This window comes from Scomber scombrus, chromosome 6 (assembly GCF_963691925.1).
Source record: "Scomber scombrus chromosome 6, fScoSco1.1, whole genome shotgun sequence".
Classification (NCBI taxonomy): domain Eukaryota; kingdom Metazoa; phylum Chordata; class Actinopteri; order Scombriformes; family Scombridae; genus Scomber; species Scomber scombrus.
Window position 1 is genome coordinate 18,182,194 of NC_084975.1, and position 14,121 is coordinate 18,196,314.

General features: G+C 39.4%; 1 protein-coding gene across 1 annotated transcript; it reads right to left on the reverse strand.

The window, feature by feature from the left end:
* Positions 1–11: 11 nt before the first annotated feature.
* idh2 (isocitrate dehydrogenase (NADP(+)) 2) lies at positions 12–11,387 on the reverse strand. The gene is made up of 11 exons (XM_062420643.1): positions 11,169–11,387; positions 6,294–6,385; positions 5,527–5,692; positions 4,751–4,911; positions 4,488–4,631; positions 3,727–3,863; positions 3,368–3,519; positions 3,125–3,237; positions 2,756–2,853; positions 2,580–2,672; positions 12–420 (listed from the first exon to the last, which is right to left on the reverse strand). The coding sequence occupies exons 1-11, from the start codon at positions 11,284–11,286 to the stop codon at positions 336–338; spliced, it is 1,359 nt and encodes a 452-aa protein (XP_062276627.1). The 5' UTR covers positions 11,287–11,387; the 3' UTR covers positions 12–335.
* Between the last annotated feature and the right edge of the window lie 2,734 nt (positions 11,388–14,121).

Sequence of the window (14,121 nt, forward strand, 5' to 3'; positions counted from 1 at the left end):
ACAACAATAGGTCAAACAAGGGGTTTTATTGGCAAGTATGTTTGACAAAGGCTTCAGTCTTGCTCAAGGCATTACACAGTATTGAATACAGTACTTCACATTACAAAAATAAAACCTTGCAAATAATGGGACAGATAGTTAGGGAGACATCAGGTGGAAAGACTGCTCTCAACCGTTTAATAACCTTATAGAACACTACATACTCCTGTAGACAGCACATTTTTTGTCCATCAGAAATGCAAGTGGATTGATTGACCTTTTAAGTTAAAAATGAGGTACAAAAAACAGAAGAGTGACATTGCCATCTCCAGGCTAACTATACTCTTTCAAGTCCTTCACTTGCCGATGGCTTTTTCCAGATTTGTCTTGATGGCGTCAAGGAAGTCTGTAGTATTGACATAATGTTCGTTCAGCTTGACACTGAGAAAGAAAGACAGGACAGAGCATGTCAGAAAATTAAATATCACACTTAAGAAACAAGACAAAAAACTACAGTACTGATCATTTACTTTTATATTTCTATCTCTAGGGTTTAGCTTTAATTAATGTTGTTGGTAAATAACAGCATCATTATCAATATTACTTCAACGTTACAAGAATCATGATATGAAACAAGGTATGATTAAATACCATATGACCGTTGTATTATTCAAAGATGTCTGTGCCCCATCTTTATGTTTCTAGTTTTGCAAGAAAAATGACTTAAATTTCAAAAATAATATCCTATCAGTGGCGGATGTGTGAACTGTGCTTCATGGATGTGAAATGCTTAACCCTCCTGTTGTCCTCAAGTCAAGGAAGGGAGGATAGGAGGGTGGAGGATGGGAGGGTGGAAGAAGGAAGGAAGGAAAGGAGGGAGGAAGGAAGGGAGGAAAGAAAAGAAGGAAGGGAGGAAGGAAGGGAGGGATGAAGGCAGGGAGGAAGGAAAGGAGGAAGGAAGGGAGGAAGGAAGACGGAAGAAAGGAGGGGGGAAGGAAGGAAGGGAGGAAGAAAGAAAGAAATGAGGAAGGGAGGAAGAGGGAAGGTAAGGAACATGATATACTACCATGAAAAACTAAGACAGGAAACAGGAGGAAACAGCTGGCCCGGCTTTGCCTGAAGGTAACAAAATCTGCCTACCAGCAAGGAAGGGAGGATGGGAGGGAGGAAGAAGGAAGGAAGGAAAGGAGGGAGGAAGGAATGGAGGAAGAAAATAAGGAAGGGAGGCAAGAGAGAGGAAGGAGAGAAAGAGAGAAGGAGGGAGGGAGGAAGGACAGATGGAAGGAAGGAAGGAACAGTGAAAACAGACGGGGTCAATTTGACCCGGGAGGACCACACAAAGGTTAACAAAAAAAAAAAAGGGGGGGGGGGTGAGCCACTGCAACTAACATCAGGACAAGTGATGTGCATAAGTCCGATAACAAAATGCCACATACCTCTGCCAAGGCAACACAGTCCTTCATAAGTATGTTAAATAAAATGTTTAGAAATCTGCATCTAGATCCAGGTGAACAATTGTGCAGTGCATGTTTTTCCCCTATCTTTCATGTAACTGAAGTTGTTCTTTCTTAACATTTCACAATATTAAATTTTTTTTAGAAATAACTGGATACACATTTGTATTTGCACCAAAAAACTAATGGTTTCACAAGTATTCAACATAAGCTTCCCACAAAACAAACAGGAACAAAAGGATTACTTTTCACTGGCTACAGAAGATCAAATTTAAAATCTTGTCTGATAAAAACAAGATCAGGGCATGTTTTGAACGAGGTTTCGAGTTTCCAACCTGTATTACATGCCGGCACATCAGAACCAGGGTATATAATACACTGTCTAACATCAGTGTTACAGGCTGATGGTGATAGTTTGAACACGGGGGACATTTTCAATGAAAGAAAGGTAATCTGCCAGAATAAATGCACTAAATGAAAGCTTATTTGGGAGCGATAATAGACGTGATGTCCTAAAACCAAAAAAGGGCTCCCATGAAATAAATGGATGCATCAACTACATTACTCACAATTGTTGAAAGAGTTATTTCTTGCAAATGACTATCTGAAACTGGAAAAATCTGGAATTGGGCAATTACTTCAATAATTGTAATTACCAAAGTTGCTGATTAGTTTTCTAAAGATTGGGCAATCGTTTTAGCTCTGCTTTGAATTTCCTCTTTTTTCTTCTCCTTAGTTTCAGTGGTCTCCAAGACCAAACCCTGCCTTACACCTCTAGAAGCCTTCCAGGTGAAACATGTTTATATAATGATGCAGTACCCAAAAGAAACACACAATGTATGACACAATATTACATCCACTGAAGACTCAAGTCAAACTGAACAAGTTTAAAGTAGGGACATGTGTGCAAGACATTATCACATCAGCAGCTCAGGTGAATATTTCCATCACCTTGTGGAATCAATGGAGGCTGATCTACAAACTAAACTACTGCTACCTGCAATAATTAGGTGTATTTATTATAATAAACGTTTTTATCATAATTGGTCTCATAACGGAGTATGGTCAAAGATCCATCTACAAATATATTGTTAAAATACAATAATAACAGAAGTAGAGTTAATGCATATTTATTAAGGAACTTACTTGGGCAGGCCGTGGATGCAGCCTGCAAGGTCCTTGGTCATCGTACCGCTCTCAACAGTCTCAACACACACCCTCTCCAAAGTCTGGGAGAACCTGTAGATCAACAAAGACGTTTAGAAAAGGCACATTTCATACAAGGGTCAGTAAGTTTTCTTCCAACATTACATGTCTCTTACTTGATAAGGTCAGGGTTTCCATCAAGTTTACCACGATGCTCCAGGCCTCTGGTCCAGGCAAAAATGCTGGCGATGGGGTTGGTGCTGGTCGGTCTTCCCTGAAATCGCAGTTGAGGATTCAATTACAGCTTTAAACTTGCAGAACTACCACATTTTTTCTTGGTTTTCCATTACTCAATAACTGTATATACAAATACCAGTTTTAGGCGTACAAGCTTATTTTCTATTTTCACCACATGATGGCAGTATAACTCCACAGATTACACAGTTTGTTAGCAAAGGCCATAATTTGACATCACACATTTTCTGTTTCATTGCCCAGTTGAAATGTTTTTCAATAGGACTAATAAAGACAGATAGGCTAGTAACCTTCTGGTGCTCGCGGTAGTGCCTGGTCACAGTGCCATGGGCAGCCTCAGCTTCAATAGTCTTGCCATCAGGACACACAAGAACTGATGTCATCAGTCCCAGAGAGCCAAAACCTAAAAACAGGACACAAAAAAATGCAGACACCCCTTTAATACAACCAAACATCCGCTTGAAAACTGGCAAGTGTCTAAAATGCAAACATAATTTTCCAGGAAGCAGTGGGAATGTTTATAAATATCTCACCCTGTGCGAGAATATCAGACTGAACATCACCGTCGTAGTTCTTGCAAGCCCACACAAAGGCTCCAGAGGACTTCAGCACTTGGGCAACCATATCATCAATAAGCCTGTGCTCATACCAGATCTTCAGTTTGTCAAACTGGGGCTTGTAGTTCCTGAAGCAAACAGAAACAAAATGTTGCCTTAGTCTACAACATTTAAGCCCTAAACGTGGATTAATACTCTAGTCTAAGTCTTAATTATTCTATTAATTATTTATCTGTATGTTGGAATAAAAGATAGTTACTGAAAATCTTCTATCAGTCTAAGAGTCCAATGAATCTGAAAGACTGAAAAACTAAACAAAGACAAAGGACACTCACTTTTCAAAGATGTCCTGGAAGATATCCTTAAATCTGCCATCATAGGCTTTCAGAATGGTGTTCTTTGTGCTCATGTACAGTGGCCACTTCTTGCCAATGGCATACTGGAAGCAACTGTGTGCGAAGCCTGTAATAGACTGACGAGTAGAAACAAAAACAGAAATAAACAGTTCACGACTGCTGTAGGTTTTTATCAGTAGTACAGAGGTGAACAACCTTCCCCTTGACAATTTGAAAGTCATCTATGACCTCTGATGTTGTTAAATCAAACAGACCTGCACCGATGAAAGCAAACAAAACAGTAGCAAAGCAGGTTGAAAAAGAGGTTTGTCTACTACTTCTGTGACAATATTACAAAAAGCCTCAGGCTGAATTTAACAGCAACGTTTACTTTAAGGAGTGAATCTTTTAATATGTTTATAAGTTTAGACATCAAATTTTCACAGTAAAGTAATGCGAGTGACAACTGAATAAGTACCATCAATCCATAAGGCTTAAAGGGTAGAGATACGAAACTAACTGCAACAATGAAGCAGGTAACTATTATTTTGTATTCTTCTAAGTGATGCATAAATATTTTCAGTGTCAAATACAAAGAAAAGGTCTCAAACTGTCCTACTTTGACATTTAGCACATTTCATTAGCAAAACAGACAACATTTCAATCTGATAGGCGCCTTTCTCAGGTGCAAATAACCTTCTGTCTATCTCCATAAAACACCTTTTATGTGAAAACCCTTAAATAGAAGTATATAAACTCACCTCGTCTGTGTTGTACATGCCCATTCCACAGCCGCCAGCAGGGAAGTCATAGACCTCCCATTCCTTGCCTTTGCTACCATCAGTAGGTGTGAAGGTGATCTTGAATTTGCCGGGCTGGTCCACAACAAAGTCTGTTGCTCTGTACTGTGGGAGAAGCATGTTAAATGTTATTCACAGTCAAAGATTTTAAAAGGATTTTACTGTGGGCTTAAGAGGTGAAAACTTAACCACTACATGATCCTGAACCTTTAGATTGGACTCACCTGATCACCGAAGGCGTGTCTGCCGATGGTGATGGGCTGTGTCCAACCTGGAACGAGCCTGGGAATGTTCTTGCAGGTGATTGGCTCGCGGAAGACGGTGCCGCCCAGGATGTTCCTGATGGTTCCGTTGGGACTCTTCCACATCTTCTTCAGGTTAAACTCTACAGATAAAAACAGATGTGTTAGTTATGTTAAGACAGAAAAATACCACAGAACTACAAACATCTGTTCATCTTCATGTATGTTTCAACATGTTTCTGAAAGTGACATTTTAGCATTGCAGGTTAAAAACAGAATGCTTGTTGCCAATTTGTACAATGAAGGGCCTTTGCTGAAAACAACTGTGCATTACATCATTTCATGAGTCCTCTCATCCCAATTTTGAATTTTTAATAGAGGATAAAAAAGGAATTAGGGCACTGGGACACACCATTTTATTTTTTGATAGCCTGTTTCTTAAAAAGGCTCTTACTTCCCAAACTAGGCTTTTAGTCACTGAAATGTCTTCATCTAAGTTTTAGACATCTGATTTTTCTAGGTCTGCTAAGTTCTTCCAACAACATTGAACCATGTAATACTTTGTATCTCTAGATTTGCTTCTGTGATAACTATTGAAACTATTTTGCTTGAATCTTTGTATTGTAGGACTGACAATGACAAGCTGTGAGATCCATATGGGACTCTTAATTGTTGCTTTACTAGTGTAAATATGTGTTTGGATCCACTCTAAGACAAATACAGTAAGTCTAAACTGCTATGAAATTAGAAATATATACCTTCCACTCTGGCTTCATCTGGAGTGATGGTGGCACATTTAACCGCAACATGATACTTCTTAGTAGCCAGGGCAGAGTCGATGGTGACCTGGTCATCAGTCTGGTCACGGTATGGCAGACCCAGGTCATAATACTTCAGCTCGACGTCAACATTAGACAGGATGAGCTTAAGGACCACAAAAACACATACACACGGACAAGAATAAGCATCAACTAATTCAAACTCTTCATATTGTGGTGGTAATGCACTAAAAGCTGGATGCCAACCACGGTAAAACAAGAAGAAAAGAAGAAGAAGAAACTTTTCATGTTATACATTCTCATCATCATCTATCATTCAGATTCTTTAAAAGAGAATTTTTTGTTTAGTTTAAAATATGTATGTCTGAATGATTCATGTATATTATGTACTGCTGGAGCAATACATCTCATCACAAAATGTCAGAAAACATTCAGGGTTTTTTTATTTTATGCCTCTCCATGTTTTCTTCCTGATTGAACCCACCATCTGCTCTCTCCGGAGGCAATCAGCCAGTGACTGAATGAAACATCACAAAAGCCCCTCCCCCGTTTCATACATGCATATTCTTCCTGCCCTCCTCCACCAAACCCTCCCCTCACATCCACGTGTCAGCCTGTGGTATAAAAATAGGAGAGTCAGACAGCGTAGGCCTGCCATGCTCTGAAAGAGAGACACACACACAAACACACACCAGTGTCTGTGTGTATACCCCTTCACCCCCAGACGCCACTTCTCTTCTCTTCACCTTCTCTTTGATGAACTCCCAGATGATCCTGGTCATCTCATCACCGTCCATCTCCACCACTGGATGGGCGACTTTGATGCGTTTGTCGGCATCTGTCAATCACACGTGCAGAGGAGGTCATGTCAGTTTTTCATTCACAGCAAAGTGTTTTTTGTCAGAGGGTCATACTGCTGAGCAACAATCAAAAACACAGGAAGCTACATGGATTGGAGGGGGGAAAAAATTAGATTCTGTTCTGAGGCAGTTTGTAGAGGACAGGAACCAGTGTGTGTTTCCTGTTTCCTCTACGCTTGCCAGAGAATATTATGGCTTCAAGAAAAGTCTTGCAATTACTGTACATTATAATTATCTTTTATATTAAAAAATTAATGTCTGTAAAAATAACAAACATTTGCTGGCTACAGCTTCTAAAATGTGAGCATTTGCTTGCTTTTCATTTTGGTTTCACCTTATATATTTTTTTAAAAGTAAAGTGAGGCTTTCTTGTAAACAAACAAATGTATGTTTACATTCCGTGTTTCTTACCAATAAACATGTTTATAATCATAAAACATTTGCAGTATTTTTAAAGTCATCCTCCACTCAAAATTGTGTTATGCTTTTTGTTATTTCAGTTGAATGTTTGAGCTTCACTGTGCAGAATGATCTACATGAAGAGTTTGACACAAGTTTCTCTGAGCTCACTGAAAATCTGATTTAAAGGGGTGGGCCTACCAGCAGGGTTTGTGACATCACAACAACAAGCCAATCGTGGTCCAGTGAGCAACTTTACAGGAGTGTGATGAGGAAACTTTCAGGCCTCCATTGCACAAACACTGAGAATGGACACTGAAGTAGGAGATATATTGTGTCCAGCAGTTAAACCTTTGAAATGAACAATATTTATATATTTGTTGATTTTGGATTTTTCAAGAGGGAGGAAGAAGTGTAATTCTAAAGATTATAGGCTTTGTTGTGGAAAAGTAATATCAAACAAATTATTCAAAGCAGGCTATTTTTATACATCTTAAGACATGCTTGAAGGGGATCTTTAAACTTACATTGTTTACATTCCTTTTTTTTTGGAAGTCTGAAATTTGTTTCAATATGGAGGCATGAAATTATGTTGGTGCCACGTAAATGCGTCCTCGTACATGACATGCAGGCAAATTGAGACCCACTCACAAAACCATTGCTCCATAACACAACTAGTTGCCAACATCACCACAGGGTATCTTTAATGTGTGGTTGCAACCCTAATTATAACTCACATTTGGCCCTTCCAAAAATACCAATACATCTAATGTTACATCCTTGCTAAAAAAGATTTTTTTGGATTTACTACATGTATACACAGTCTGCAGTTTTACTCAAAAAACTATTTAATAGAAGGAAAAAACCCACCTGGGAGTTTAAACCTATTTAGGCAACTATTTTGTGTTTAAAAGGCATAACCTTTGCTAGGTGGTGTTTTCAAAACTTTAATTACTTAAAGTGTGTTTAACTGTCATGCCAAAGCTGACTTTCTCTTAACTTCTTTTCTCTCCTGTCGGATCAAAGTAGATTAGTGTCTTTAATCATATCTACTCTCATTCTGCTCAGTGTGTGAGAAGTCAGCCAGCAGGCCCACTGTAGTGAATAGAGGAGTACAGGGGGAGGTGCTGAGGATCAAGTAACTCTCAGATTTCCCAGCCAATGCAATGCTCCCCCCACTGCTACCAAAGCTTTCCCAGAATAATGCAAGCCAGCATAAAGAGTCTGGTGGAATCGTTATGCAACCATTATTTCTTCATATACAAGACATTTGAATTTACTTAATGGAAAAAACCCACGTGGGTTTGAAAAGACATTTGACCTAGTTGGAAATACAAAGCCATGGTAACACCTGTCAAAACAGCCTCTGCTCTGTTCCCATGCTCCAAACTCGAATCAAGAGCGATACCGACTATAGATGCATGGTGACCATGAAGCACCGAAAATAACCTCATAGCAAATGTTGTGACCTTTATATATTGTTGTGCAATAGCGGGGTGGCAACGAGACATCAGATCATGTGATAAAGGCAACAATAAAAATTATTTTGCCCAAACTGACGACTGAATATACGCCGCAGCAGAGCTAAACCTGCAAACATCCAAAACTGTTCAGTGTTTTGGAATTTCTGACTAATTTTATGGTGACCCCAATGTTCACAGTAACTCATTGTCATCGTTTCTATAAGCTGGACGACAGTGTAGTAGAATATAACTCACACACAGTGAAGTAAAGACCTACAATCAAACTCTGGATTTTTTGTGAATTTGATACCAGACCTTGTTCTTCTTCGTCTGCAACAGGAACTGTAGTGTGTCAGCTGAACATCATCATGGGAAAAATATTAATAACTACTATCTGGCATAATTTCTGAGTCTTCTAACCTAAATCTGCTAAAACAGGAGTCTGCTATCACAATGTAGAGGGGGGAGGGGAGCCAAGTAGGTTATGTAATGTCATCTGAGTGTATCAACAAACTGGACGCTGAAGGGCGAGCTCAAACAAAGTCTTGTGGGCCTGCCTGCCTGACACATCATTTGCACATGCATTTAAAGACCTTTTCCTACCTATAGTTTGAAACTATGCCAGCGAAAAGCAGACCAGGCATGATTTTGTAGAATTGAAGTGCTGAACATGAGATTTTACAAGATCTTTACAAATTTAGCAAACATCCAAAACTGAAAATGCTGTATTTTAAAAAACAAGTCAACAATTACTTTCAGTCTAGACATGACAGTTGAATAATGTTGCTTAAAATCATTACTTTGAGGACAAAGATATGTTCCAAAGGAAAAAAAGTTTCTCTCGGTTCTACAAAAACAGTGCAAGTGCAGTATAAATGTGGTATAATATCAACAATGAGAATGTCTTAATGATGATTTATCTGATGAAATAATACATTAACAAGATGAACAATCAAATCTAGCATTCGGTGCCAATTTTCAGTATAAAGCAGATTTAAATACCCTTTATATGCTACAGATACATTTCAAATTGAGAGGTGAATCAAGAGTTTGGATAACAAACTCCATCTTTGAGGAGTCATTACTTTGAGCTCAATATATTACAGGCAAGTAAAACAATGTCTGCCATGATAAGATGACCCCAATAACCTTTGGCCAGGTGTCCTTTCTGGTTAACTTTCAACAGAGAGCCACTTTGGTGTTCATCTTGTCCCAAGATGATCTCAGGATAACTGAAATCAAGCTAAAGAGGTTTGTGAAAAGGTCACTTCATGAACTTTTTTACTTTATTTCAAAAAAGGAAGCCTGTGACACATTTAAGGCGTTGAGGTTAAACTAAAGTCAGAGGCTGTTGGGAGCATAACACCTTCTCGTGGTAAAATCCACTGCCAAGAACCAGCATTTTGGCCAATTTTATGAGCACTGTGAAATTTAAAAGGGCATGTAACTGCCCCACAGACAATTCAACTTGTGACTGCAATAAAAAAGGGAAAAAAAACACTCTCAATCTTCCAAGTCTTGTTCTAAAAATCTTGGTTTTGTCTCAAAGACAGGAGCTCTGTTTCGATATCAGTCATCAGATTAAACACTAATCATAAAGATGACAGGCTACCACCAACTTTCAACCTGTTGCAGGTACACACAAAACTTTAACTGTATGATTGATTAGTAATGTTTTTTTTATCTAACTGGGACATTCCTGGTAGCATTCAACACTGACAATCAATCACACCCATGAGTGCCCTTCAACTGACCCACTGCTGTATAAACACTCACTGGGTTTGCAAGGAGCCCTTTAACTACAACAGCTGAGCTTATAAAGTCCTTCAGCCTGCTGCTCCTGCTTAAATGTGGGTTGTCTGCACAGACCACGTGATAAATCTGGATCCCTGCTCCAAATCACAGAAAAAAAAATAAAAAGCAGCAGATTTTGGTTTTGTCTTGGCACTGCTCTAAAACAAACAAAGAGGGGCAAAAAAAGGTTAATTTGTAAACAATTAGAGCAAACACAGAAAGTAACAAACCACACAGGGTTTTACAGTCAAGCAGCAGAGTTAGAAGTGGTAAAACGGTGCAGCTCTCAGTCTGCAAGCAACCCTGATGGAAAACAATATGTAGGACAGCACCGGCAGCCATTATTCTCTATAGCGGAGTCTCGTATACAGCTGACCTTGGAGGAAAACTTTTTCTAAAGTCTGTGTCGCACTAATAAGATGATGATCAGACAGTTCATCACCAGCGTTCATTCATACAAGTCCCTCAACTTGATTTCTGAGTGACACTGCATGAATTTTAGCTCCAAATCACGACGATCGCATTTCTGCACAGACGTAATAAAAACAAGATTCAATTCATTTGTTGCCAGGTTTTCGCCCCTCCTTGATTCATTTCATCTATGGGGGAGGGGGGATGTTAACTCGCCCTGCCACGTCCGTTTTTTGCTGATGTTTGACCCTTAATGTTTCTTTCGGTTTCTTGACGTTCAGTCTTCCTCAAACTTCAGATAGAGGAAGACAAACACGGCTCTCCCCCTGTTGCTCGCCTCGTCTTCATATCTTGTCTCTAACAGCCTCCTTTATCATCTAAAAACAACCCACACTCGACCTGCCCTATAACAGACATTAAGACACCGGGTAGCCTTCAGACCATCGTTGCATCTAATCTCCTGAAAACATTAAAACCATTAACAGCATCCCAGTTGGCTAGCATCACAAACAAGTCGGCTATCATGGCGGCTGCAACTCTGCACCACCGGCGTCAAAGGCTGGATCAATTATTCTCTTGCTAAGCTAAGTTTTAAAAGACGCCCTTCTGAACACAAAGCGAGGTCAGGCAACAGGTAACAGTCACCACAACGATGCTGAGGATGACCCACAGTAATATCTCTTTCTGCACTCACAGTTTCTTTGTTGCAAAGTCTGGCAGTTTGCAGCCGGTGCAAGCACTGCGGGGTTTCTGGAGAAAGCAGCCCCGGCAGACCTCGAAATCGAGCTGAGAACTTTCAGATATCCAGCCATGTCTCCAACCCGGGCCCGGATCACTTTGCAGTTAACACTCGGAGAAACTCAAAGTAAAGAGGGAGCAAAACACTGCGGAGCGCTCGTCAATATAGGCAGCGGCTGCAGCACCGCCCCGCCCCGCCCCTCCCCTCCCCGGCGGGACATGCTGCCTGGCGCTACGTCAGAGCACCCAGACCTAAAGAAGGGACTGGGAGAAAACCCCGGTACCGTCCAGACTGTGGACTCCGTGAATTATGACCTCTGATGTCAGGGTTGATCACAAGCCCATTGTCTCACATCCCTGCTGTTTATGCATATTATCATCATGTTGTAGATCTTCTCCCACGCATGAAACCAAAAGTGTCACATTGACACTCCCAACACGCTGGGTGATATTTTGATGTATTTTATTTTAGCTCATGAAATTCAAACGCAAAAGGCCACGTTAAAAAAACAATTTTAAAATGACTGACAATGCATATCCTGCTTGTCTTGTGTTATGGGAATGTTATGGATTCACTAATAAGTGCATAATGAAGTGAATAATAATGAATTCAACCAGTATATTCATCTTATTTGTAGATCAAACATTTTAGATTTCATCACACTGTTTAGACCCTTATTTTTCTTGCTGTTTTCCTTGCTTTTAAAATCCTGTGTTAAATTCTGAATTGTGTACATACAGGCAGTGCCAACACTTTTAATGTGTGCAATTGTCTTATGAGGTTTTGAAGTTTTATTGTTCCTAAGCTGCAAAGAGTCTATAAAGGACTATAAAGATCTGAACTGAATTGAATCCAACTAAACTGAACAGAACTGAGGTCAACATCCAACCCCATATAGAATTTACAAGCCAATAAATGATGGGAGCCCTGTGAAATGATGTCAGTGCACCGGCATATAATTATGATACAGCAAAGAACTACATGTATTATTATAATCATAACTAATAACAACAATCATAATCATAATAGTTGTCATAATGATAATGTCCAAAGGTCTGAAAGGACATTTTGATATAATAAAGTATATTATTACCAGTGTACAGAATTAGAATAAGAATGTCAAATCATATAACCTAGAGACAAGGAACATGATTAAAAGTAATAAGAATGAGAAATCTGTATGTGTCATGAGACAACAATAAAAACATAACACTGTGTGCCAAATGTGCACCAAACTAACAGGCACATTATAATTCACAGGAGCAAATACAGAACATCAAACATAATATATGTAAAAGGTTTATTTGGATCCAAAAGTATACTCTTCAACTGATCATATATGTGTACAAATAAAATAAACTATATGCAGAACTTGCAGATATGAATGAATATGCATTATCTAGTCCGAGTTCAGAGGCAATATTTTTTTATTATCCTTTTATGGACACATTTATACGTTTAGCATACTGGAAGAATGTACCACACCATGCAGTAGATAAATAGAAATCAGAAGATAATGCGTAAATATGCAGAGTACATTCAAATCAGAAACTGCATAGTATTGAAGAGATTTGCCCAGAGCAATATCTTTTTAAAAAGTACAACCTTACAGTTTGTTTTTATATCAAGAAAAGTCCAGAGGCTTGTTCTTAAGGTGGAGGAGTTCGCTCAAGAAAAGAAAAACTGTCAGACATTCAGAGAAATTTACTGAGATCTGAAATCATCTGCAGGATGGGTACGGGATAATCACATTCCAAAATGTCTCAGCAGAGGGCTCTCTAATTTTAGCAGGGGAAGGTTACCATACTGGGAGAAAGATTGGGACGCATGCAGTGCAGTCACATGATGGATTTGGTGGTGAGCCAGTAAAAGAGACAGCCAGGTCACCTCTGAAGTACTGTTTCATTTGAGAATAGGGGGCCTACATTGACAAAGGTTAGAACTGCAAAGACTAGAATAAAATCAAGAGAATAAAAATGTAGCAATCACTAAGAATACAGTGTGTTCATGAAAAGTAACATTCCTCAAGTTGTGTTTTCCGTGAAGTGATTGAGAGACGCAGTGAAGGTCAGCTGTTTTTTATTCCTGAAAAGCTCTCTTTTGTCTTGCCTATGTAATGACAGACTGTAAAACAGAGTGTGGTCATGTGGTCAGACTGAGGACAGCGGTAATTACATAATCCGACTTTCCACAGTAACCTTTGAACTCTTGGTATGTAAAGAGTCTCCACATGCGGCTCACCCTCACAGACTCTCTTTCTCAGACCCTCAGCAGCTCTCCTCAGCCAGAACAGTCAGTGTCAGATGTCACTCTATAAACCTCCAAGGTCAAGCTGTTTTAATGTTAGACTGCTCCTTTGTGCTTGAGAGCGAAAGTCATGCCCAGCGAAAGGCCACGACTTGTAGCTTATTGACATGACACATTATACGTTTACTGTTATCAATGAGCCAGAAACTTAATGTTTCCTTTCACAAGTTAGTAATTCAGCTGCTGCTCTGATCAGGCTGTAATTTAAATCTGAGGGTGTAATGCTGTTATTACTGTCATCACAGTGCTGCTGATGAGTTTCTTTTTTTGTCTGCTCACACAACAGCAGAGTCACATCCTAATTTGCTTGTAGGAGTTCAGGATATAATTTGATGCTATATAAAGTACTTTTCCTGCATTCGTTAGACTTGATTGGTAACTGTTGTAAAATAAAACGATGTGTTTGTTTGCTCCACCTACTGGACTCCCTCTGAAGGCACCTAGACTGTGTCGGTGAGGGTACGAGACCCTCTGCTGGAGGATTTGTGGAAATTGTTTTTAAATCATAGATTTGTTAACTCACCAACAACATTATCTAGCAATGTTATAGTTGGGTTATTTTCCTCATTTTCAACTTCAGCATTGTTGTCCTCAGATGAAG